The sequence below is a fragment of the Vombatus ursinus genome, unplaced genomic scaffold, assembly GCF_900497805.2.
Source record: "Vombatus ursinus unplaced genomic scaffold, bare-nosed wombat genome assembly UNPS02012958.1, whole genome shotgun sequence".
In the NCBI taxonomy this organism is placed as follows: Eukaryota; Metazoa; Chordata; class Mammalia; order Diprotodontia; family Vombatidae; genus Vombatus; species Vombatus ursinus.
The window spans coordinates 931622-958949 of record NW_020952736.1 but is presented as its reverse complement, the minus strand read 5'-3'; the positions used below and the strand labels follow the sequence as shown (position 1 = coordinate 958949).

At 44.4% G+C, this 27328-nt stretch overlaps 1 protein-coding gene across 3 annotated transcripts in view; it reads right to left on the bottom strand.

The window, feature by feature from the left end:
- Window positions 1-2942: 2942 nt before the first annotated feature.
- CSAD (cysteine sulfinic acid decarboxylase) overlaps window positions 2943-27328 on the bottom strand; it is a 41221-nt gene continuing 16835 nt past the window's right edge. For 2 of the 3 annotated variants that reach the window (XM_027858391.1, XM_027858392.1), the window contains exons 2-15: window positions 15942-16082; window positions 15309-15435; window positions 15125-15215; window positions 14499-14605; window positions 14066-14181; window positions 13747-13826; window positions 12990-13044; window positions 12337-12453; window positions 12167-12231; window positions 11382-11463; window positions 10561-10760; window positions 9569-9620; window positions 9366-9455; window positions 2943-5697 (exon numbers count right to left, since the gene is read on the bottom strand). In XM_027858391.1, the coding sequence (XP_027714192.1) occupies window positions 5524-5697; window positions 9366-9455; window positions 9569-9620; window positions 10561-10760; window positions 11382-11463; window positions 12167-12231; window positions 12337-12453; window positions 12990-13044; window positions 13747-13826; window positions 14066-14181; window positions 14499-14605; window positions 15125-15215; window positions 15309-15435; window positions 15942-16064 (1479 nt within the window). In that variant the 5' untranslated portion in view covers window positions 16065-16082 and the 3' untranslated portion in view covers window positions 2943-5523. Of the gene's footprint in view, window positions 5698-9365; window positions 9456-9568; window positions 9621-10560; window positions 10761-11381; window positions 11464-12166; window positions 12232-12336; window positions 12454-12989; window positions 13045-13746; window positions 13827-14065; window positions 14182-14498; window positions 14606-15124; window positions 15216-15308; window positions 15436-15941; window positions 16083-16326; window positions 16412-27328 lie in introns of those variants that run through there. The other variant, XM_027858393.1, reaches the window with a different exon arrangement.

Below are 27328 nucleotides of genomic sequence, written 5' to 3'. Positions count from 1 at the left end.
CCAGCAAGTGTCAAGTGTTTGGTCTGAGGCCGGATTTGAACTCAGGTCCTCCTGACTTCAGGGCCGGTGCTCTATCCACTGCGCCACCGAGCTGCCCCTCAACATTCATTTTTTATAAGATTTTTAATTCCAAATTTTTCTCCCTCCCTCCTTTCCCCCCTCCCCAAGACAGCAAGCAATCTGATATAGGTTATACATGTACAATCGTGTACAATACATTTTCTTCTCTATAGAATACACACTATCTGATTAACTCAGGATATTACCAGAAGACAAATTCCAGTTCCCCTGCTGCCTTATATCGTGACTTTAGTCTCTTAATCAGCACTTCTCCTAGCAAGAGGCTTGAGCCTCTTGGCACGCTGTCCAGGAAATTCTCCTTCTTTTCACTTGAAGGCTGTATTCCAGGATTTTACAGCCCAGGAAATCCCCTCTCTTCTATCCAGGAGATTGGGGGTTCAGGTTCTTGAATTTAAAGTTGCTAGAGGCAACTCTCAAGAACTCTTACCACTTAGCAAAGTGGTTCCCCTTACTGGCTCCCATGTCTTGGGCAGCGAGGTAGAACTTGGGATCCAGAAACTATTCTTTTCCGTATACTTCTGTTCCAAGGCAGCCATTAGCAGATTACGGGAGTAGGTGGAAGGAAACTCTCCCAAGAACCATCTTCTGATATTAACTCTGATCTGTTATTAATATATTTCTGGAAAAAAAGGCAAAAGGAGGGAAAAAGCCCCCAAAAGATCTGTTGTTTTATAAGCCAGTATAATGAGAGAGTCTTTCCATTAAAGTCTGCCCCACAATAGCAGCAGCAAACCAATTAGCATAAGGGTAATGTGCCAATGGGCACGCCCATACCTTCCATATAAAGATATAATTAAAACCCCAAAGGCTTAACCACCCTGTAGATCATAAAATGAGATAATACACACAATAAGATAATATATGCCTTGAAAACTTTGTGGGGCTATTAGTATCAAGTTGATGGGGAGCTCCTCTGATCAGGCACTGGTGCATGAAGGGGCAGCCTGGTAGAGCTGGACGTGGCACTGCGCATGGAGTCATAAAGACCCGTGTTCGAATCTGACTCAGACACAAGTGACCCCAGGCAAGTCACTTATCCTTTCTGTACTTCCCTGGCCTCATCTGTAAAATGAGAGTTGGGCTTGATGGCTTCTAAGGTCCTTTCCAGACCTGAGCCCACAATCCTGTTATCTTACGAATCCCCGACATGTCCACACCTTAACACGTCCTTCAAGGACCAAGTTAAGTGTCTGCCTTCCCTGGTGGCTTCAGACAACACTGATCTTTATCTTTTCATTCTACAACGTCTTTTTTGGTACTTGCCTGTACCACACAACTGGCACCTCGTCATTTTCTGTAACCGTGTGAATCACACCATTTAGTACTTCACACGTCATCGTGAGCGCACAATCCTGATGTGACACGGTACCTTCCTATGCCGTCCCTTCTTCTATGTCTTCTCCAACTCTATGGTGTCTCATATTTCTTCTGTATTCTATAGGGGCTGGCGTGGTGCTAAGTACATAAACGCCTCCCGTTTGACTCGTGTGGGTGATGTGGGACTTCTTGAAGAACTAAAGGGAATAGCAGGCAGAAAGACCGAGTCCCATATACATAGAGGTCTTAGGATCTAGGACCAGGTGGACACACACGGATGTAATGCTGTATGGTGAGAATTTGGGGTTGTAAATAGTTGATTCTTCCGTTTAAAATGTTTATTGAATCAATCCTAGAAAAGTGATAAGAAAACGCACCTTCTTCCCCTCAACAAAGCTGGATTCCATGGATGTGGGATGCAGCATATAATGTCAGACATGGTCAATGTATTGGTTGGGATTTGCTTAAATATCTTTCTTTGCTACAAAGGAGGATTCTATGACAGGAGGGGGGTGGGGGGTGGAGGTGGGAATGTTTCAAGGGAAACACCTGTGGTATCAAAAACTAAAAGGCAACAATAAAACATAATTAATAAAATTTTAATTGAGAATTGTTATAAGTTTACAAAGAACTTTCCTTACTCAATCCAGGCCTCGGGACTGCCTTAGGAGCTCTAATCTGTGTGTCTACCTATGTGTCTTTGGTTGGGGGCAGGGGGGGTTGGCTTCTTCGCTTATCAAAATCCTGCCTCTACCATCCAATCCCTCTCTTCCAGTTCAGGGCTTAAGAAGCAGATTTGGGACCTACCTCCCCCCATCTTGAGCTTCCCAGACTTCCCTCGGAAGAAGACTCAGAATTACACTTGTCACTCATTTAATGGGAACACCCATTTGTTAGGATCCACATATGCATCGGTAAGATATTCATGGCCTATGTAAGACATCCACATGTGATATCTAAACACAGAGACAGGATGCTCAAGGGGATCTGAGGAATCTTGCCCACCCCTCTCCAAGGGAGACTTCTATTCTTGTCTTCAGGGGAGCAGGAGAGGGGACCATGAAGCTGGCCATTCTGCTTTCCTGTAAAAGAAGGGGTACCCCAATGGGGGTCATGACCTACAGTTTAAGAAGCGCAGAAGGAGGGGCAGCTAGGTGGCGCAGTGGATAGAGCACTGGCTCTTCAGGAGGACCTGAGTTCAAATCTGACCTCAGACCAAACACTGACACTTACTAGCTGTGTGACCTTGGACAAGTCACTTAACCCCAATTGCCTACCCCCCCCCCAAAAATTTTAAAAATAAATAAATTAAAAAAAAAAGAAGCGCTGAAGGGGTCTTGAGTGGAAGAAGTTTAAGAAGCCCTGCCAAGAATTAGACCTCCCCAAATATTGCTGGTCTATGGGGATGACTGCTTTAAAATAAAAAAGTCAACAGCTTCCCTGCTAGTGATCTCTTAATAGGAAAGGGGACCCAAAGTTTATACCCACCAGCTTGGCCCCTTTTCCATCAAATGCTAGTTAACACAAAAGACCACCACAAATAGTGAAGAGTAAGTAAATGCTTTTAAATGAACAGACAACAAACAGAGATTGGAATGTTCTACAGATCAGAATAAATCAGAAAATACACATGAGTAAATCAGTTCTTTAGACAGGTGATCTTCCTCTTTAGGCAGGAGTAAGACGAGATCTCGATTAACCAAGTGAATAGCGTCAACCTAACCCAAGGAGAAATTCCCCAAAGTCTCTAATCAGGCACTTGTTGAGAAGACAGCTTCCCCTAACATGTCTACAAGAAAGCATTTCTATTTCTCCTGCCTGGAATTGGTCCCAAAAAGAGTGTGGAAGCAGGACTGTTACCTCTTAAAGAAGGAAGTGAAGAATGCCTCTCTTCAAAACTTTCTGTACCAACTCTACCCCTCACACAGCAGACAACATTCTTTCCACCAATCAGGAATCTCATGAAAAACCGCTCCAGGCTTGGCTGGAAACCCTGGTCACACAATCAAGTTCCTGCCCCCAATAATTTTAATCCATACCTTACTCCTTCCAGCCCCTAACATTCTCTACCACCCTTTCCTACCACTTAACACACAGCTGCTGCACAAAAGCTAGAGGAGGTCGTCCAACACAACTGACTACATTATAAATTCACGTCATCCATCTCAACTGGGTCCTCTCTGCAGCGAGGCAATCCTTTTATTCCTCTCTAATTGAGTCTCCCTCTTATTCCTCACAGAAGCTCTTCCAATTCTTCTCCCCTTTCCTTAAGCCTTCCATATATCACCTTCCCCTCAACATTTCAGCTAAGAATTCTCAACTTTCCTAAGAAAATTAAGGTCATTTTACCTGGGCTCTCTCAATTCCACTTCTCTTCATCAAAAAACCACTTGACATCATTCCCCACTCTCTCCTCCTTTCTCTTAATCCCTAACAATTAAGTGGCCCTATTCCTTGCCAAGATCAACCCTTCTACATGTGCCTTTGATCCCATCCCCCCTCCCATAATCTCCAATAGATTGCAATTCCCACTTCTAATCTTTAACCTTTCCATATCTACTAGTTCCTTCCCTTCAAACATATCCAAGTCTCCCTCATCCTTAAAAAAATCTTCCCTAGACCCCACCATACACTCGGGTGATCACCCTTTATCTCACCACCCTTCCTTGGCCAAACTCCCATCTTCCACTTATTGTCTCCACAGTCATTCTTCAACCCCAACTCAAACTGCTCTCTTCAAAGTTACTGATGATCTCTTACTTACCAAATCTGATGGTCTTTTCTCAGCTTTCATCCTTCTCAACCCCTCTGAAGCATGTGACACCACAGACCATCCTCTTGTTCTGGATGTTCCCTCTTCTTTAGGTTTTGGTGACAATTCTCTTTCCTGTTTCTCTTGTTGCTTCTCACTCTCCTTTGCTGGCTCGTCACCCACACGATGTGGGCACACCCGCTCTCTTTTCTTCTTTCTCTTGCTGAGCTCCTCAGCTCCCATTGGTGTAATTATCTCTATGCGGCTGACCCACATATTTATGTATGCTGCTTATCTCTGCCCTTTCTCATCACGATTGGACATTTGAATCTGGATACACTGAAGTCATCTCAATCTGAGCATGTTCAAAAGAGAACTCATCATCTTTTCCCCAAAATCCACCTGTCTCACAAACTTCCCTATTTCTGTCCAAATGCTCCCAGTCTCCCAAGTTTGTAACCTGAGAGTCACCCAAGTCAATAAGGCTCCTCGCTCTTTAGTCACTCGCAAATACATTCAACTGCCAAATCCTGACGTTCTGCATCATCCCTTGTATCCTGCCTCTTCCTTCTACTCACACATGCACCCTTGCCTAGATTAGTGCAAAAGCCTAAGGGGACTCCCTACTTTGTCTCTCCCCATTGCAATCCACCATCCAAACAGATGCCAAAGTAGCCTTCCTTAAGCACAGATCTGACCATCACTCCCCTACTAAAGGAACTCCAAGTGGCCGATGGACTCCTCAATAAAATGTAAACTCACCTGTTTATTTTTCAAAGCCCCTCAGAATCTGGCCCCAACCTATGTATTGTATGTGCTCCTGTTTCCACACTCTGAGATCTGGCCAAAAAGGCTTCCTCTTTGCTCACACAACAACACAGACACAACACTTCACCTCCTGTCTCTCTGCCTTCACCCTGACCATCCTTCATGGCTGGAATGTACTTCCTCCTTCTCTCCAGCTCCTAGAATCTCCCTCTTCCTTCAAGACTCGTCTACCTCTACATGAAGCCTTTCCTGATCCCCCTAAATACTAGTGCCTTTCCTCCCGAACTAACTGGTATTTAACTACTCTGTATTTATTCTCATTCTATATCTATTCTGTATATAGTTACTATCTTCTCCACATGAAGGTGCCCTCCTCCAGAGTTGGGATTGTTTCCCTTTTTGTATTTATATTCCCAGCACTTAGTACAGTGTCCGGCACATACTAGGCACTTAATAAATGCTTGTTGATTACTCAATTGATTCCCTTCTTTTCCTCCACCACCTTTCACCATCACCAATTAACTTCAGGTCAACAAGTTAGAAAGAGAATGTAAAGAATGCCTGACATTTATAAGAACTGCAGCTTATTGGTCAGCCTAGGGAAGTTATAAGTCCTGCCCCAACTGCTCCAGCTCATCCAAGAAGAAGTCGAGGTCGGCTGTGCGCAGGGCTGGGTTACCCAAAATCAGGCGGAAGAAATTGGGCAAGGTTCTGTGGGGCTGGTAGCCCACCATCATGGAGCCCTTTTTGACCATCCGCTCCTTCAGCACCGGTGCCACCTGCAGGAGATATAGACACGGCTCAAAATTCCCCCGTCCTGCCCCCCATCACCATCTTCCTTCACAAACCAGAGCGCTAGAGAGGCTCCAATTGCTTCTCCAATTGTCATATCCAGAGCCATTTAGCTGGGCTTTGTGGTTCCTCTGAGGTTTGCTTTTTTTCCCCAGCCCTATGTGACCCTTTTCATTGAGCAGGCAGACCTGGTGCTTAATATCATTAATTCATCTCTGACTGAGATCCAGAAGGTTACATGACTAGTCTATAATAACATAAGGCAGTAAGAAGCACAGGCAGGATGTGAACCCAGACCTTGCTACTCTCTTATACCACAAGGTCCGCCCCAAGCCTCTATAAAATCCCATCCTCACCATCCACTAAATCCCCTCCCACCCCTCTTTCACCACCACGCTTTGTTGTCTCTGACATCTTCCTCTCACATATTCCTCTATATCCAATCAGCCAATACATTCAAGCCGTAATGCTTCCTTCTCCCTCAAAGAGCCTGAAGGCTGCTGAGAAGGACAGAATGTAGCCTCCTTAAAGACAGGACCTGCTTCATTTTGTCTTCGTATCCCACCATCCAGCACAGGGGGGCCCTAGTAAACACCTGCTGACTGACTGACTGATTAGAACACAAATATGAAACAAAAGGACACACTGATGTCACCAGAACTTCATGCTACAGGAACTGGGAGGAGGGAGACAGTACTCAACCCACCAGATACCTGCTCTTTGCTCCTTGCACCACCCACATTCAGGCCCTCACTGATTCCTGCAGTAACACTTGGGCTGCTCTCCTCTCATTATCTCCTCCCTCAGCCACCTTTGAAGTCACATTCCAGGTGGCTACCCAACTACTATCATTAAAAGAACACTTTCAGGGGCTGCTAGGTGGTGCAGTGGATAGAGCACCGGCCCTAGAGTCAGGAGGACCTGAGTTCAAATCCAGTCTCACATAGACACTTGACACTTAGTAGCTGTGTGACTCTGGGCAAGTCATTTGACCCCAATGGCCCAAACAAACAAAAAACAAACAAAAAAACCCCAACACTTTCATCCCACAGCTCTTCTGCTCAAGGACCTAGCGTGGACCCCTATTACCTACTGGCTCAACTCCAAACTCTTTGGCCTTGCAATTAAAGTTCCTCCCATGATCTGGCCCCACCCCACGTATCTAACTGCATCTCCCACTACTCGGCAAAGTAAGAACATGGACCAGAGAGCCAGAAGGGACCTTACAATCCAACTTCCTTGTTTTACAGAAGATAAAGGCCCAGTGAGGTTAAACACCTTGACAGAGATTACACAGACAGTGAACAGCAAGTGTAGGATTCAAATCCAGTTCCTGGGACTCCAAATGCAATGACTTTTCACTAACCCATGCTCTCTCTCCTCACATGGAACACTTTGCTTCAGTCAGATGACGCACCCTGTTCCCTGGCCATCTATCTACCAAGCTCTTTCCTAACTCTAACGCTGACTAGAACATCTCTTTTCACTTCTGCCTCTCCAAATCTGATTCATTCTATTTATTTATTTATTTTTTTTTTTTTGCTTTTTGGCTAGGCAATAGGGTTAAGTGACTTGCCCAGAGTCACACAGCTAGTAAGTGTCAAGGATGGATTTGAACTCAGGTCTTCCTGACTCCACCGTGCCACCTAGCTGCCCCTACTGACTCATTCTTTCACTCCAAGGTAAGTCACACTTTAGAGGAGCCCTCAATAATTCTTCCAGCTCACATTTCCTTCTCCTTTCTCTCAATTCTGTAGCACACAATCTTGACTATAAAATTGTCCTTTATTGTTCTCTAGTGTCGTACCTATGCCTAACCTCCCAAAGACTCCTAGAGGGCAGGAGGTGTCATACTATCATATCCTCCGTAACATTTTGCACAGTTTTGGGCCCATCTATTTCAATGTTTCAGTAATCTGCGAATTCTCTGGTGTGGGCACTCCCTCTGCCCACATGGCTCAAAGCTATTTTACAAGTTAGTAGTTAGTCTCTGAAAGCTGCTATTGGTGACAAGTTCATCTACTCCACTCTCTACCCCTACCCCCTGCCAGCCTGCTGACGAATTTCCCAAATTCAGCTAAGCTGGTCCTCAGTTGACAAAATGCATGTGCAGGCCATCTCTAGGCACAGTGGGAACATAATAAATGCTTAAAAGTATTTCTCTTCCTTCCTCTAGTGCAGGGTTTCTTAATCTGGGACCCACTAATAGATTTTAGGGGGTCAATGAACTTGGATAGGAAAAAATCTACATCTTAATTTTCACTAACCCCTAACTGAAATTTAGCCCTTCCTTCAATTATGAATAAACTATCATTCTGAGAAGGGGCCCATATGCTTCTCCATACCTCACCAGAAAAGAGTCTATGCCCCCAAAAAGTTAACAACCCCTGCTCTAGAAGAAGGCAGCATGGTGTAATGGAAACAGCACAGAACTTGGGGTCAAAAGAGCTGGGTTCAAGTCCTGGTACCACTCCTTACTCTCTGACCTTGAGCCTTTTTTACTTCATCCCTCTGACTTTCGGATTGTCTACCTGTAAAATAAGGGGGTTGGATGAATCTTTAAGGTCCCTTCTAATTCTAAATCTATTACTTCTTTTCAAATGAACCACTTAGTTCTACAACCTTCAGTCAAAACAAATACTAATAAATACCTTTTTTGTGCTTCTTTCCTCATTTGTCAAATGAAGGGGTTGCATAAGATGTCAACTCTTTCCCAGCTCTTGATGACTCTCTAACAGAATCTCTGACTTCACACAACTATCACATTTAAGAATTTTAAACTACATTTTCAATTTTCAATTTTAATTTTAAACTGTGATCCTCACAGCACCTCTATGAGGTGGACAGGCCCAGTTTTCTTATACTCTTTTTATAGATGAAGAAACTGTGGTTTGGAGAGGTTCAATGACTTGTAGAGCATTTGGTCGTCAAAGGACCCCAGACTGAGGGTCAGAAGAGCTGCATCCCAACTCTGCGATTTATTATCTATAATCAGTGAACCCCTCTGGGCCTTAGTTTCTTCATCTATAAACTGAGTGGGTTAGATTAGAGGATCTCTCTGACCCTTTCTTAAAGGGCTCTAAATACTATGAAGCTGGGATTTGGCCAGAGTCTCATGGCCAGTAGAGAGCAGAGCCAGGACCCAAGCCCAGGTGTCCTTCCTTCAGGCACACTCTGGTCAGTCCAAGACTGATCCTCACCTCTTGTCTCCTTGTTCTTCAGGTGGATAATCTCCCTACTGCCCCACCCCACCCAGCCCATGTCAGACTAGAAGCTTTCCCATTAAAAGGACTGGGTCTCCTTTCTCCTCTAAGTTTCCAGTAAGGGGCGTGCGTCCTCATATAGCACACATCCACATGCTGGGCCTGGCTCAGGACAAGTTGACAAACTTCTATTCACTCTTTTATCTTCTAGTATTCCAAAAACAAGCCTTGTTTTACTCTCTTTTCTGCTTTCCTCAAATAAAAGTCCAAGGAAACAATGAATAGGGGACACTGGGCTCTCTCTTAAAGCCCCACACGAGGCAGAGACAATGTGTTACATATTTCTAGCCACCAGGTGACAGAAGCGAGCCACCTAAATTTCCCCCCCAGCTCGAGGCCTAGAAAAGAAAGAGGGAAGGAAGGAAGGATGACGACCATCAGTGCTTACTTACCTTAGCGAGCTTCTTGCAATAATCAGCACTGTCTTGCTGGCCACGAAGGCTGGGGGGCACGTACCAGAAACATACATTCACATATTCCGGCTGGGAGGGAACAAACGCAAAGTACACATTACTGAAATGAGTAAACCATGGGGGGAGCCAATCTTCATCTCCCTCAGGGGGAGGAATTAGTACACAAAGAAGAGTGATTATACCTCCATGACCAGCTCAAAGCCCTTCCGCAGCTTGATCTTCTCTACAAGGTACCTACAAAAGAGCAGGTGCCACACTGGAGTGAGGAAAAGGAAGGAGAAGGGGCCAAATAAACGGTGGCACGTGAATGTAATAAACAGACCATGACTACATCATAAGAAGTGGTGACTGAGGCCCGCAGAGAATTCTGAGGGAAGAAAGTAGTGCCAGGAGAACAATATGCACGATGACTCTGACAATGTAAATGAAAACAACACCAAAAGATATCAAAGATGAACTACAACGTAATGGTCAATTCTGATTCCAGTGCCTTAATGATGAAAAACAATTCCCTTCTCTTGGTTAATGGGTGCAGAATACTCAATGTGTAATGTCTGTTGATTTGCACGTTTCTCTCTGTTATAAGGGAAGAGTTCTGGGCGGGGGATGAGTTGTTGGGAAATATCTGTGGCATGAAAAACAAAAAAAGTATCGATAACACTTTAAGTAACTGAATTTATATGATTAGAGGCAGCTTGGCACAGTGAATAGAGACCTGTGTTCAAGTCTCCCATCTGACAGATACTTAGAAACCAAGGCAAGTCATTTTCACTCTTCTAGGCAACTCTCTAGGGCCATAAGTTGCAGAGAAGGTGCCAACCTGGACTGGTAAAGGGAGTTTCTGACACCAAAGAAATCATAGGAGCAGACTTTAGCCTGAAATTAAATAACATGTTAATAGACAAAGAGGGAAGGATGGGGCCACAGAGAGACAGGTAAAAAGGGAAACAAAGATAGCAAAAGGTCAAAGAAAGACAGCCAAAAACAAAGATAAAGTGGAATGGAAAAAGAAAGAGGGAAACAGAAGAAAGAGGTAAGGAAGAAAAAAGAAACTTAAGGGGAGGAGCACACAGTCAGGTTCAGAGGCAGAGACACAGAGACTACTCAGAAAACAGGGAGACTCAGAGAGACAGAAAGACGTTCTAAGGGGGCAAAGTCTCGGGGGCTCCCGTACCGGGTGAGGGTGAAAGCCCAGTCCACACGCTGCTCCAGCACAGATCCACCGACAGCCTTCCACATGAGCCACAGCTTCAGACAGTCGACACGACGGCCACACTGTATTACCTTGTCTCCTGTGTCCAGAGACACGTCGTAGAACTTGTCTTGCTGAAACAGGTAGGTGGCCTGGGCTCCGTGACATTCCTTCAGCAAGTTCTACAAGGGAGAAAACCCTGAGAATATCCCCCAACTCTCATCACCTCCAGTTCCTCCTGCCTGGTTTGGGAGAGAAACAAGGTTATCCCACCCATCCCCTCCTCACCATCAGAATCACAGAACTTCCGAGCTGGAACAAACATTCAAGACCACCGATCTAATCTGACCACCTCAGAGGCTAAACCGTGACCTGTAGAGGCGATCCACGAATGGCTCAAATGCAGAGGGGACAATTCAGTTCAGTGGAGCAAGCACTGGACCTGGAGTCAGAGGACCTGTGCCTAAATCCTGGCCCTTGTTATTTGTGTGACCCTGGACAAGTCACTTAATCTCTTGGCTTCAGTTTCTTCATCTTTCAGGTGACTCCAAGATCCTTTACAGCTTTAAATCTATGATCCGAGGTTTTCTCCCAATCTTGAGCTCTTCCCTAGCTCTAACCAGGAGCTCCCCTGTTATAATTCCAGACGTGAGCTTCTTTCTTTTACATAAAACCAGGAGAATGGGGGGTACTGACAGTGAGGGGTAGTCAGAGGGATCCAATCAAGGGAGATAGAAAAGGCCGGGGAATGCCCTGACGATGTGGGGGTAGAAAGTACAACAGGGGGGTTCAGGGAGACCCACCGAGGTGTCCCGAAGGAGGAGAGCTGAGCACTGAAGTCCAGTCGCCAGCAGCTTGTGGGGATTCCAGGACACTGAGTCAGCCCTGTGGAGAAAGTAAAATCAGGTCATCCTGTCTCTCCCACAGCAGCCCAGCCAAACTGCCCCTTGCCCAAGCCAGCCCAATTATCTCCTCCTCTTCACGATTTCTAGGGGCTCCCTTCCCTTACCCCTACCCTACCAGTTAGGAAGCACTCCCTTATATCTATCTCCTACCTCAAGACCCCCCCCCAACCATTCCTTTCTCCAACATCTGATTCCCTTCTTTCACAATTTCCTTAGTTCTCATTTTTTGTTCTAGACTTAGAATGTGAAGAGTATAATTCAGATTTTCTGATCCCTTAGTTTCTTCTTCTACAGTCTACATGTAGGAATTCTAAGTATATTTCATTTTCCTCCAACTTCTCCCAAGGCCTTTAATCGATGGTGGACTCACCTCTACCTCTACAGCAGAGCACCAAAGGACCAAGAGAAGAAACAGAAAGTCTGAGGCAAAGACAAACATGTACACACACATATGTGCATACACACATACATATATACATACCTACACACACTAGGAAATGGTAAAGGGGGCAAAAGGCACCCAAGAGAAGAGGAGGTGGGCTCTCTCATCCATCAGCACCCCAGCTTCCACCAGACCCCATCAGGGGCCCCATCAAGCATTATGCCAGCACTGGACAGTTACCCTGTGCCTATGCACACACACACACACACACACACACACACACACACACACACACACCCACCTCTTAATGCCATCCAGGAGGTGTCGGTGTGTCTGAGACAGCAGGACGCTTCCACCCCAGGCTGCCTGTTGGAAGAGGGAGTAAAAGAAGGGGGACAAGGCGGCTCCTCTGAAGCCCACCCCTCCCCCCAGCACATCCGGCACTGCCCCAGGAGAAGGCTCAGCACTCACATCCACATGCAGCCATAGTCCGTGTTGCTGGCACACTTCAGCAATGGCCTCCAGGGGGTCAAAGGCCCCCAGCACTGTGGTGCCCGCCGTGGCATTGACGAAGAGTGGCACAGCACCCTGTGGAGACAGAAGGATAGCTTCGGAAGATCTAGAGATTTCCCCTCCCATCAATGCAGATTATCTGACTCCCAGCCCAGCTCTCCTCTCCATTCCCATCATGTGCTCTGTGTATCACCACAGCTCTAACAATCACAGTCACAGATCAGAAAGAACCTGAGGGACCATGTAGTTTATTCCTCTTAATCTATGAATGAGGGCATTAAGCCCCAGAAAGATCAGGTGAGTTGCTCAAAGTCACAGAACAAGCTGGACTCTCAAGTCTCTCTCCAGAAGCTTCGTAATTCGTGTCTCTCCAGTATGTACTCTATGCACCCTCCAGTCTCTCCTCCCTGAGGGGAGAGAAGAGGCTAATCTCCTCTTTCCTCCCCCTGTGGGCCTCACCCATCACAGTCCAGAACCAGGCTAAGCTCTGCACACAGGTGGGCAGGCAGATGAAAAGCATCAGAGCAAGCCAACACAGTCGAAGAGACAACGAAATGAAGGCCCCTGCACAGGCTGCTTCCCCCTCCCCCATCCCAGCCCCCGGTATTTACCTCTGCCTCAGCTTGATTAATTTGTTTCTCCAAGTCCTCTGGGATCATCTTTCCCCTAGAAAGGGAGGCCAAGGAGACAGAAGCTCTGAATCCCAGTATCAGGAGGAAACAGAGGCCACAGGGTCCAGCTCATACCTGAACAGCTCCTCCTCCCCCAACCACTCTAGCAAATCACTGGGGGGGTGCTCCCTCTCCAGGGGCCCCTTCCTCTTCCAGACTGCTTAATTATCAGCAAGATTTCATTTCAACAAGCCACAAACTGTTTCCCTGCACCTTGCAGCCACTATTATTGTTCTCTTCTTTGGGGGTAGGTAGACTAAAGAGACTTGAAGCAACCTCATTTCTAAAATTTGAACACAGACTCTAAATGTGGCCTAACCAGGGCATATAAGGATGGAGGTACTCAGGAGCTCTAATCCTGGCCTTTGCTACAGGGCTGACAGTAGGGCAACAGGGTCAAATAGAGCTAGAAGGTTTTCAGAGGCCTTCCTCATTTCAGAGATGAGGAAACAAAGCCCCCCACCCCCGGAGGCGAGACAGCTTGTCCAAGGTCACACAGGCAGTTGTGTCAGAGGGGATATGAACCCAGCTCTCTGACTTTGGAGCCCAGTACTCTTTGGGAAGAGAGGGCAAAAACAGCCACATGGAGGGAAGAGAGGAGTGTCCTGCTTGAGTGAGGTGGACTAGGCCTGATGGCTGTAAAGAAAAGACATGTCAATCCTGGGTCTGGGGCCATACAAACAGAAGCAACTTTCACCTTTCGTCAGCCTTGACCAGTCGGATGCTGTCTGTGCCCATGCCCAAGAAAGCAGCTCCTTTCTGAAGAGAGTAGTGACTCTGTGGAAGGAGAGAGACAAAGAGAGACAGAATGAGGTGCAGGGCTGGGGAGGGGAGAAGACAACAGAAGCAGCCAGGCTTACGCTGAAGGCAGAGCAGCCAAGAGATCTCGCTCCACTGCCGGAGATTTGGCTAGCACGTTTGCTCTCAAGAACTAAAGGTGGACAGAGAAGGTCTGAGGACCTCTGGCTGAGCTGACAGGAAAGCAGGGATGGGAACCTCAAAACTGAGCCTCACACCTCCTGTGTTGTGAAGATGGCCAAGGGGGGCAGGGCCCGAAGTCCCCTTCGTTTGCAGTCAGGATATCGCCGGTAACGTGCCAAGTTCAGCGCATACATGTTGGAGATCGAGCCACCTGTCACGGGGAGCATGAGGGATGGATGGTGATGAGACGGAGAACACACCAAGTCCCTGGGTGCCTTGCCTTTTCTCCCCCCACAGAAGAAAGCCCTGGGATGGCAGATATCCTGGAGACAGCCCTGATCCTAGGGTAGTTTTGAAAGACAAGGGTTAAAAAGAACCGCTGCATCCTCCCTTTACCTGACCGTGGACCCACTGGGAGGGATACAAGGACAGGTATCTAGCTTTCTGCTAGCTCATCTGGTGTCTGGGTACATGTCAGGTCAACAGAGAGAAAAAAGAAACATTCCCAAACCCCTCCCAGGGCCATACCCGGGCAGAAGACCCCATCCCCGCTGCTCCAGCCCACCAGGGCCCGGAGTTTCTTCAGCACCTCTTCCTCCATGAGGACAAACACGGGAGCAATTTCATAAGTGTACCTGGAGGGAGGAGGGGTGGTGAGTGAAGAAAGGGCAGGGGTGCTGCTCACTCATCTCTTTAGAATAGGAAGGAGATCATGACAAAAAGAAGTCACGACAAGGAGAGACAGGAGATATGACATCCAGAGGGGCAGGAATGGGGGCAGGGTCCTAGAGCTCAAGCTGGATGTACAACCCCCTAATTCTACAGATGAGGGAACCAAAGCACAGAGAAGAGCGCAGGTGATGTGCCCAGGACATCCAGTAACCAAGAGTATGAAGCAGAACTGGAACTCGGATCTTCCTCACCCAAATCCAGAACCATCTGAGAGGAACAGAAAGCAAAGAGAGAACAGAGGAAGGCAAAGGAAGGAAAGGGGGTGGCAGCAGATAGGAGAGAGAGAAAGGGGAACTGGAGGAGGAAAGAGAGGCTTCCATCAGGGATGCTAAGGAAGTGTGGAAGAGGGAGGAGAGGCCACGCCCCAACCACACAGGTTCTATTCCCACTCCTTTTCTAAGTGCAGGTAAAGGGACACTTACTGACTAGTGTTGAGGGTCTCCGTGATGATCCGACCAGCCAGAGCATGATGGTCCAGCCCTGAGAAGAGCTGATTGAAGAACCGAGGATGACCTGCAGTAGAAGAGAGCAGACAGGCCAGGACTGAGCTGGGTTCCCAAGCCTAGCTCTCATTCCGCCCTTCCACGCCCCAAGTCCCAGACCCACAGGTCTTCACGCTGTACTGCATGATGGTCCGGCACCGGTCAAGGATCTGCTCCTGCTTCTCCCCATGGCTCCGTAACTCCAAATCAAGCAGCTTCTTCAGCTCCTCTGGCTCCTTCCACTCACAGACCTAGGCAAGGAAAGTTGGGGGTGGGTGTGAAGACAGTTAGTCAAGAACACAGACTGGGTGCAGCTTTGTATAGAGCTCTGAAATAAGCACCGCAGCGGAATTCCAAAGAACTACAAAGCCCTAGGGGATGGGACGCATTCATAGATAAAAGAAAAAGTCACATGCACATTTACAAAAGCAATACTGTAGATGAACATGGTAAAAATTTAACTGGTGCATGGCTGTAGAGCAAGAAAGTTATCAGAATTAGGGAGAGTTAAGGTTCTTGGGAAGCAAGAAAAAGCATGATTTGATAGAGTGGAAAAGGGAGCACTATATTTTATTTTTTCTTAATTACATGTATAAACAATTAACATTTGTTTTTTATAATTTTTGAGTTCCAAATTTCTCCTCTCTCTTCCTTTCCCCCTCCTTGAGAAGGAAAGCACAAAATCATACATGTGAAGTCACACAAAATATATTTGCAAGCGACATACTTTATGAAAGAGAGGAAGAAGAGAACCTACCTTCTCAGAGGCATCAGTTCCTTTTCGTACAAGCTCATCCATGACAATGCCAAAGACATCCTGAAGCAGGGCTTCACCAGCGGGCAGGTCCCAATCATGGGAGAGGTGGTTTGATTCAGCCATCTGAAAATCTACTGAGATCTGCAAGTAAGAGATGACACCTCATCAGGACTGGAAGCCTCAACGGACCTGAGCTAGCTAAGCCTCCCCCTGCTTCAAGCCACCACTGAGTTAGCAATGGGAAACTCAAAAGAGGCAGGAAAAAAAAGTTCCAAAGAGCATCTGGAAACAGCTAGACTTCAAAAAAAAAAAAAGCACTTAAGGAGGAATAGCAGCTATCCTCCACTCTAAATGCCAATCAGATTTAGGGAAAAGATAACCCTACCCTCCCAGTCAGCTGTCAGTTCAACATTCACCAGAGTTGGAGAAGAAGAAGAAATCTGAGTGTCTCCAATACTTATTTGGAGCAATGGGGTTGGGACGCTGGGCAGAAGTTAGATGGAGGGAAATCAGAAGAATAAGCAAGTCATGTGCTTGTGACATCACCTCTGATGACCACTGGGCCAAACAGAATTCAGTAGTCTGTTATGGGGGAGGGAGAGGGGGTTGGAGAACAACAGCAGGGAGAAAGATAAATCTCTTAGAATAAACATTAGCCCAAAAGCTATGATGTGAAAAGGAGAAGATCAGGGTCCAAGTTAAAGGCTTATGTATGAGCTCTGTTTGCTATGGGGGCGGAAGGGAAGGGACAGGGACAGGGAAAGGGAGATGCACACTTTGAATCAAAGCTGCCCCACATATGCATGGTACCCAGAAGGAGCACTGTGAAGACACCAGGGGAAAAGCAAAGAGAGTAGTGCTAGGGTATTAGTTTCCCAGGTCGTGGGTGTTTCCTACACATGTACCTCTCCACTAGTGTACTCAGTGTGTGGATGTATGTCCACTCTTCCCACTAATTCTGTGTTTTCATGGATTCCTCCCCAAGTTTATGTAAGAGATGTTTTGTTGCTACTCTCCTTACACTGCCATTTCAGTTACTTTGCCTTGAGAACACTGTGTCCTCTGGCTAACTACTTAATCATTCAATCAACCAGCCTTTCTCAGGTCTGTACCATTAGCCAGATACTATGCTAGGCACTGGGGATACAAACACAAAAACAAAACAATACTTGCCCCCAAGAAGCTTACGTTCAATAAAGAGAAACAACATAGACATAAACATGCATATACAAAATAAATACCAAGTAATTTTTGGATGGAGGAAACTAGGAGCTGGAGAGATCAGGAAAGGCTTCATATAGAAGATGATGTTTGAGCTAAGTCTTAAAGGAAATAGACACAGGTAAGAAATGAAACCATTACAAGAATGGGGGGTTGGGGAAGGGCGAGGCAATTCAGTTTAAAGGAAAAGAAATGAGAAATGAAGTGTTGTACATGAGGAACAGCAAAAAGACCTTTTTGGCTGGACCATAGTGCAAGAAGGGGAATACTATATAATAAGACTGGAAACTGGAAATCACTTGCCAAGGGAATTCCTTATCAGGTATGGGTTGGACTAAATGTACTTTTGAGGCACTTTTCTGAAATGGGGGAGTAGAGGGAAACATGACAAGTAAAAATCATTATTATCTCCTTAAAAAAAAAAAAAAACAAGTTCAGTCTATTAAAGGTAAACACACCAGTGGGGGCTCATGAACTAAAATTTTTTGGAGCAACATCTAGGCTTAGCTAGATCTGCTACACCAAGTCACACAGGCGAGGCTGGTTTTTCTCCAAAACAACAATTAAATTGGCATCAATACTTATGTGGTCCAATAAATTAAGGCTTGAACCACTGACATAGTTTGCCAATTGCCTAAGGGAAAGAAAGAAAGAAAGAAAGAAAGGAAGGAAGGAAGGAAGAAAGGAAGAAAGAGAGAAAGGGGAAGGAAGGAAGGAAGAAAGAAAGAAAGAAAAAAAGAAAGAAAAGGAAGGAAGGAAGAAAGGAAGAAAGAAGTAAAGGAAGGAAGGAAGAAATAAAGGAATGAATAAAGGAAGAAAGGAAGAAAGAAAGAGAAAAAGAAGAAAGAAAGAAAGAGAAAAACAACTCAAAAGGAATCAGAGTTCCTCAGACTTGAGAGACTGGTTCCATGTGAATCAGCACACCCTCCTGACCTGGTTCACTTCCCTATACAGAGTGATGAGAACTTCATTCAACTGAATTAATGCCTTATCTTTTCCATGCTATTGTTAAGTAAACCTTTTGTAAAATGTTAACTGATCAGTAACTGCCTCATTTTGTTCCAATCCCAAACCCGAACCACCAGACTAGTATGGGATAGTCCTGGCCCAAAACAAGTGCAGGCCCACAGTACTCCTTGAATCTTTAGGAATAGTTTCCAGGGCACTGAGGCCCATGAGAGTTAGACTAACCACCCCAGAAGGACGGTATATTTACATCTCCTATAACACAAATAAGTGCTCAAGAGAGTTAATTCAATTCAACAAGCATTTTTAGTCCTATTGTGCGTATCAGATACTACCATAGGCACTAGAGGAGATACAAAGTTTAGATAAGATGGCTCCCTGCCCATACAGTCCAATAGGGATATATGCCCTACACATAAAGTACTATAATACCAAGTATCTGTATTAATACATAAGAAATATACAAAGTGCTACCTGTTAACTTGAGGGAAAGGTTATGCTGGTTAGGGGAACCACAAAGGGTCATGAAGAAGGTGCCATTTTAAACTGGTCTTTAAAAAATAGGTAGAAATTCTACAGGTGAGGGATGATCATTCAAGGCATAGTGAATAGTGTGAACAAAGGGGGAGGTGGGAAAATACTGTATGACTGTAAATACAGTATGACTAGAAGGGAATTGTGTTAAGGGGAATAGTCTGAGATAAGGCTGGAGAAGTTGAATGAGGAAGATTTCAGTGACTGCAGAAGGATTTGAATTCCAGACAAGGAGTTTACTCAGCAGACAATAGGCAGGGTTTTGAGCATAGGGATAAGAAGATTAGTTATGTGAATAAGGAGTGCAATGTAAGAACTCTGATCAATGAAATGACCAACCACAGCTTCAGGGTATTTATGATGACGCATGCTACCCTCATCCTGAAAGGGAGGTGAAAGACTCAAGATGTACAATGAGACAGACATTTTTGGGCACGACCAACTTGGAGAGTTATTTTGCTTGATAACGTGTATTTGTTAACACGGATTTTATTTTCCTATTTTTTCATTGATGGGGTGGGCTACAAAGGGAAGGAGACAGGGGTTAAAAAGTAACAACAAGAACAAAACCCCAAACAAAATGAGAAATGTGAACAAAAGGAAGGCCAGAAGCAATCACAAAGTTACATGTTAACTTTATTATATACTTAAACCGAAAAAGCAAACTGTACATAATAAAAGTTCATTGTTTCACATACTATCCTCTTACTTTACTAGCTGTGTGACCCTGGGCAAGTCACTTAACCCCTATTGCTCCACCAAAAAAAATTAATAATAATAATAATTAATATACAATCCTCTCCTATTCTACTATATATGGAAATGCTCATCTTATTTGGTTGTTTAGAACAAAAAAAAAGGAAAAAAAGCAGGGGGAAAAGAGTATAAGTCTGACAGAAGTAGGAAGGATGGTTCAGAGTTGAAAAGAGAATTGACATGATCAGTTAAGAAGCTATTATAATAGTCCAGGTGGGAATGGCCCAGTAGAAAATAAGCCCCTTGAGGACAGGACTATTTTCTCCATCTCAGTCTTTTTGTCTCTAACACCTAGTACACCATCTTTCATAAAGCAAGGTCTCAATAAACACATACTGAATTGCACTATTGGGTAGTAATAAGGGCCTCTTCTAGAGCAGTAGTGGGGGAATGGAGAAGAAAGGACCAGTAAGAGAAATCTTGTGGAATTCTTTGACAAGTGACTTAATATGAGAGATGAGTATGAGAGAAGACTCAAAGACGCTACCAAGTTTGGGAGACAGGAAGGACCACAGGGGGAAAGGTTCGTCTGGGACATGTTGAATTTGAGGTGACAAGATAGACAGGTGTTGCAAGGTGGTTTCAGAGTTCAGGAATATAAAAAGAGATATGGTTCAAGCTGTAGAAGAGCATGAAATTGTCAAAGCAGAGTGCAGAAAGAGAAGGGAAGGTTCAGAAAGTCACAGAAGCTGCCACAGAGCTGGAAGGGGCCTTAGGGAACATCTATTCCAACCACCTAACTCCACAGGTGAGAAACTTGAGAGGGCAACTGACTTGACCAAGGTTACACAGGACTGGAAAGGATGGAAAGGGAGAAGAGGGAGAAAGACTGAACTTTGGATAACATTCGCCTTAGGGGCTCAAAGAGATTGCAAGGAATCTTTGGCGATGAGAGAGACACAGTCTTTGGAGAAGGAAGGCCAGCAGAGCGTGATGTCTCAAAAATCAAGATGTTTCAAAAAGAGGGGTGCTTCACGGCATCAAATGTTGTAGAAAGATCAAGGAAGATGAGGACCAGAATTAGGACATGTGATGAATAAAAGGTGGACTGGGACCTTTGAAAGAGCAATTTCAGGAAGAGCAGTAGGAGTGAAGGCCAGAGTGAAGGTCAATGACAGAGTGGGGATGGAGGCTGGGTCAACTTTTTCAAAATGTTTATCCTAGGGGCAGCTAGGTGGCACAGAGGATAGAGCTCTGGCCTTGGAGTCAGGAGGACCTGAGTTCAAATCTGGCCTCAGACACCTAACACTCACTAGCTGTGTGACTCTGGGCAAGTCACTTAACCCCAATTACCCTCACCAAAAAAAAAAAAAAAGTTTAAGAGAGGAGCGAGATGAAGGGAATAAGTGTTTATATAGCACTTGCTATGTGCCAGGCACTTTTTACAAATATTATCTCATTTGATCCTCACAATGACCCTAGGAGGTAGGTGCTATTATTATCCCCATTTGACAGTTGAGGAAACTGCGGCAAACACAGGTTAAGTGACTTACTTGCCCAAGGTCACACAGCTAGTAAGTGTCTGAGGCGAGATTTGAACTCAGGTCTTTCGGCCTCCATGCCCAGTGCTCTATCCACTTTGTCATTTAGTTCTCTAGGAGGAATGTAACAAAGGGTAAAAGTAGAGGGAAAGTGGGAGATGTTGCTGAGAAGTTTTGAGGACTAGAAGAAGGTAATTGAGTGAGCTCATTTCAGATAATAAGTGGACAGTTTGGTGGCACAATAGATAGAGTACTACCTCTGGAATCAGAAAGCTGATTGCAAATCTAGCCTCAGATACTTATTAACTATGGGACCCTAGGTAAATCACTGAACCTCTCTCCTCTTGGTAAAATAATAGCCCCTACTTCTCAAATTATCCTCAAATCTATATGAAAATGAATTCATATAATATATGAAGGGCTTTGTAAACCTTAAAATGCTATATAAATGTTATCTATTACTATTATTCCCAGTTAAGTGAGAGGCTGGTCATCTGCAATGACCCCCAATTCTTTCAGTTAATTAGGGGCAAGAGTGGGAATCAGAGATGAAGGGAGGTTATCAATAATGATGCCAAAAAAAAAGAAAAGAGGATCACTGAAACATTCTTTAAAATTTATAAATGAGAAAGCAGTACAGACAATTATAAAACATTCTTTACAGAATAGGGACTTGACCTATGATTTCCACATACAGGGAGCAAACAGGGAGAAGTAACCTCTACCAAAGCAGGTTGGCAACTATTCTACAATTTATGGTTTCAGAGAGTTGTCTAGAGCCCTGGGGGGTTAAGTGCACAGAACCAAAGATAAACAAATAATTGGAGAGAGATTAATTGTTCATGGTTGGGCTATGTCAATAAGAAAAAAGTGACGCTACTACCTAAATTAACTTATTCAGTACCATACCAAACAAAATACCAAAGGGTTACTTTATAGAACTACAGAAAAAAAATTATAACAAAACTCATCTGGAGGAGCAAAAGTTAAGAATCTCAAGGAAAATAATGAAAAAAAAAAGTAGGAAGGAAGAGGGCCTAGCAGTACCACTTGAAGTTTGAGGGTGAACTGGGGTGTCTTTGTCTTCTCCCTCATCTTTGACCAGAAGAAAACCTTATGACCTTCAAAAGCTTGTTAGACTTGTATTTCCCTTTGGATTTGGTAGCAGTAACCCCAGAACAGCAGTGGCTGAGCTGTGTCTCCAGTGGGAGATGAAAGACAAACTACACATACCAAGGAGAGACAGGAATGTTACATACAACTCAGAGGGACTTCTTCATGAAGGTTCCAAAAAGCGAAAAATGGACTTTCAAACCCATGAGTTTACCCTGTAGCCACATGATCTCTCTGAGGCTGAACCCACTTTCCCCAGAAAGCTTGCGTGTTCACGGGGAGGGTGTATTTCCCACCCACCTACCACACCTCCCAGTTTTGGGTTAAGATTCTGTAACAACTCTCCTGGTTATATCCTATCAGTAAATATCCCTTTATGGAGGACCCTGAATGCAAAGGACACAGTGCTTCTAGCAGACACTTAATGTTCGTTGAAAGAATGAATTAATTTTGAGGGAGACTGAAGGTTTCTAACCAGAGAAGTGACCTGGCAGAATTGGTGCCACAGGAAGATTAGTCTCCCAGTAGAAAGTGTAGAAGGGAATGGAAGGAAGAAGAGAATTAAGTCAATGAGGCTGAGCAAATAAGAGGCAATTAAAGTAGTCCAGAAGTAGAGTCATGAATTCCAAGACAAGGAATGAAAAGGAAGAGGCTGATTCTGAAGACATTTCAAAGGAAGAAACAATGAAACTGGATTGCAGATAAGACATGGAAGATAAAGATGAAGGAAAAACAATGATATGCAGCAATTGGGGTCCCTTCTCAGCTAATCCCCAAGTACCTGGTAGTCATCTATTTGAGCCCTTCATTCCTAAATCACCACTGATAACGTTGTTTACTAAGCCAAACCCTATGACTGCAAGTTCAAACCAAGGTTATTTAATAGAACAGAAAAACGAGCAGTCCTTAAGTCTCCACATACCCACTCCTAAATGGCTCTAGTCCATTCCCTTAACACATCTATGAGGGGAGATGACATGTCAGTCACTCCGTGTGACTCTGCATCCCGCCTTCCCGGCACCTTGTTCCCCAGCTGACCCCTCAGATCTCTGTGGCCTCCAACTTCTTTCACTATTTGCCCTCCTTTTTTGGCAGCTGCTTGTGTCTCATTCCTCACCTCCACTCCAGTTAGATTTCAGTCTTCCTATGGCTTACTAAAAGCATATCAATGCATGCAAAGACTTCAGAGAGATTATAGTTCTCAAGAGCAAATATGGCATCCAAACCCTGGGCCTGAGCATATACAAATGACAAATTTTAAACTAACGTGACTGGGAAAACAGTGGCAGCATTAGTGGAGATAAGGATGTCAAAAGGGGAAGCTTGTTTGGAGAAGATGGGAAAGTCAGTTTGGAAAGTGACCCAAGTGGAAATACAAGAGCCATGGAGGAGGAGCACGGACTTTTGTGTATCTAGTGAAACAATGAAACTCAAGATATGGATTTGAGAGTTACAAGTACTAGAATGAAGCTATGATACAGGATCAATTCACCAAGAGGAACGGGAGGGGAGAAGAGCAAGGGGGTAAAATGCTTTGGTAAATGCCCACCTTTGGGGATGGAAGGAGACAGAAGGTAGCAAAGAATACAGAAAAAGAGATGTTTAAAAGGTAGGTGGAAAATTTTTAAAATACATAAGGTGTCATGATAGTCAAGGGAAAAGTATTTCAAGGTCAATAGTGCAAAAAGTTGCAGAGGCCAAAGAATGAGAACTAAGAAATGGTCATTTACTTGGCAAAAAATATTACCGTAGACCTTCAAGAATAAAGGAGACCTTACTAGAGCGACAGAGGCAGAAATTACATTGCAGGAAATAAGAAAACAGAGGCAACCACTACAGACCATTATTGAAAACCTCGGTGCTTGTGCATAGTAAGTGCTAGATAAATGCTATATTAAACTGAATTGACATTTATCACCAGGAAGACAGGACCTACCTGGCATGGCCTTAATGCAGTCTGCATTAAGCACAGGAGCAAATCCTCAGAGAAATAATGATTTAGGGCTGGGGACTGTGAATCTGTTGGCATTAGTTCCAAAGGGAAGCTAGACCAAGCAAGTCACCATTCTGCATTATGACTTTTTCCAGTCCATTCCTTCCTTCACACACCAATGACAAATTAATCTTCCTTATGCACAGTTTTAATCATGTCACTCCTCTACTTAATATCATTCAATGGCTCCCTATTGTTTACCAAAGAAAATCCAAATTTCTTAGGCTATGATTTGAGGAGCCCCCACATTTGGCACCACTTTTTCTTTCATGCCTGCCCCCCATCAAATATTTTATACTCCAGCCAAACTGGCCTATTTACCTGTCCCTTTACACATTTTAGTTTATCTCACTTTCAAGCCTCTGTTCATGCTTTTCCCTAGGCTCTCTCCATTTCCAGTTCAAGAATAGTTTTCTCCATGAAACCTTCCTTGATCTCTGCAACTAGAAAATATCTTTCTAAGACTTTGTATAGAACTGTTTCTTCTTCTCTTACAAATAAGCATTTATTAAACGCCTACTAAATGCAAACATCAACATGAAAGTCCCTACCCTCAGGAAGCTTACATTCTGCTAGGGGAATAGAATATAGGGGAAAACCCAGATAAATATGCTTCCTGGGAGAAGCTGGCTCTTTGTTTAGCCTCTGAAATCCCTGGGTCCCGAGGAAATGATTCACAGAGAGAGGCTGACGGAGCAAATTCTGAGATTCTGGCACAGGTAAAGGACTGCCCTCTCACCCCTCTGAGTTCAAAATGGTCCTTCTGCAAAAGGAGCAGGATTCCTATCACACGATAAAAGGTTGCTTTTTGAACTTTGTACCCTCTCTTCATCTGTATCTCTATTCATACTTCAGCAGAAAAGATATCATACCAGTTGTCAAGAGACAAGCACAATTCAGGATGCTGCAGCAGCCAGGCAAGGACCAGGCCACTAGGGCGTCAGTTCCACACTAATACCATCATTGTCCAAAATCAAGTGAAGGGCTTCAATTATTATCTATCTTGTTCAAGTGATCCCATTTCAGTCCATCTCTTCCAACAGACTGCCCCCTCTCTCATTCCAACTCTTTCACTTTTTTAAAAATAAATTTATAGGGGCAGCTAGGTGGTGCAGTGGATAGAGCCCTGGAGTCAGGAGGACCTGAGTTCAAATTCGACCTCAAACACTTGACACTTACTAGCTGTGTGACCCTGGGCAGGTCACTTAACCCCACTGCCTAGTAAAAACCAAAAAAAAAAAAAAATAGAATAAATTTATGATTTATTGATTTTTAACATTCGCTGTTTTTAAATTTTGGGCTCTGAATTCTTTTCCTCCCTTTGGTCCCTCCCCTATTCATTGAGAAGGCAAGCAATAACATACCAATTATACAAGTCTTTCATTTATTTTCAATCTTTCCCTTTCTATTGACTCATTCTCTACTGCCTACAAATATGCCCATGTCTCTTCTAACATGAAAAAACCTTCACTTTATCCTTCCCTCCCCTTCACTATGCCATTTGTAGCTAAAATCCCTGAAAAGGTCCTCTACATTTAGATGCCTCTACCATCTCTCCTCTCATTCTCAACCCCTTAAAATCTGGCTTCCAACAGTATCATTCCACTGAAACTGCTCTCTCCAGAGTTACTAATGATCTCTTAGTTGCCAAATCCAGTGGTATTTTCTCAATCCTTCTCCTCGACATCTCTGCAGCCTTTGACACCACTGATCACTCTCTCCTTGATACTCTCTTTTCTCTACGTTTTTAGGATACCGCTCAGTCCTGGTTCTCCTACTACCTATCTGATCACTCCTCAGTCTTCTTTGGGGTTCCTCTTCCAGATCATGTCTACTAACTGTTGGTGTCCCTCAGGGTTCTGTCCTGGGCCCTCTTCTCTTCTCCCTCTATGCTACTTCACTTGGTGATCTCATTAGCTCCCATGGATTTAATTACTATTGCTATGCTGATGATTCTCAAATCTACCTATCCTGCTCCAAACTCTCTGCTAAACTCAAATCTTGCATCTCCAACTGCCTTTCACACATCTCAAAATGGATGTCCAGTAGACATCTTAAACTCAATTATGTCTCCTAAAGCCATCCTTACCACCACCACCCACAACCCAGGAGTCATCCTGGACTTTTCACTATCTCCCACCCTCATATCCAAGCTGTTACCAAGGCCTGTTGATTTCACCTTTGCAACATCACTTGAGTATGTACCGTTCTCTCCTGTTATACACCACTACTCTGGTGCAGACCCTCATCACCTCACACCTCGATTATTGCAATTGCCTGCTGGTGGGTCTGCCTGCTTAAAGTCTGTCTCCAATCTAATCTCCATTCAGCCACCAAAGTGATTTTCTTGAATCACAAGTTTGAGCATGTCAAACTTATTCGATAACTTTTACAGGAAAAAAAATATAGCTTAGCCTAGCGTGATTTAAGAGAGATATGTGGAATCTACAACCCAGGGGAATCAGGAAAGACTACCTGGAGAAGGTGACATCTGAATTGTTCCCTAAATGTCGATGAGGTTTCTAAGAGGGAGGACAAAAGGCACAGGGGACAATCTGGGAAAAGACTCAAAGGCAAAGAATGGAATTCAGGGATCAGGAAAATAAATATCACAATCTTTTATGAAGGTCCAGACCGCCCATGTGAGCCTGACCCTCAGGTGAGTACCCCCAACACACAACTACTGTCTGCCTTGATGCTTGCAGGGCTATGTCCCAAACAAACAAACAAAACAAAAAAGTGAAAGTGGGGAAAAAAACACTACAAAAATAAAATTCAAATTTAAAAAATTAAATCAAAAGAAAAAAAGAAAGAGCTTTCCCTTCCCAAAGAGGAAAGTACTCCAGGTTGCTGGAGTACTCCCTTTCATGCATATTCAGTTCACTGATAACCCAAACTAGCCCAGACAAGTGTAACCAGTCCTGTAGACCTAGGGGTTCAGAGGTATGGATTACATTCAATTGTAAGCAGAAGATAAGTTAAATTTATCTTTTTTTCCCCTCTAATACAGGACTCTGCCCTTTCTGAGCACCTCAAGAAAAAAAGGAAAGCCAGAAAAAGGAGACATGGGCTCTTTTCAGAGTTCGTCATTTATGGGGAACAGACAGGAATGTATCCAAGAAATTGTAACAAAGAAAAAGAACTCAAGATGGAAAATGAAGAAACTGTCCTAGATTAATTCTGGAGGTCACGTCTGTCAGAACATTTTATGAGAATATGAGAATTAGGCCAGACACCAGTGTTGGAAATAATGGGGAAGCTCAGTAGGTTTACTTAGGGAAGTGTTTCTGGAGAACATGAGGAGGGTCTGGAGAACATGAGGA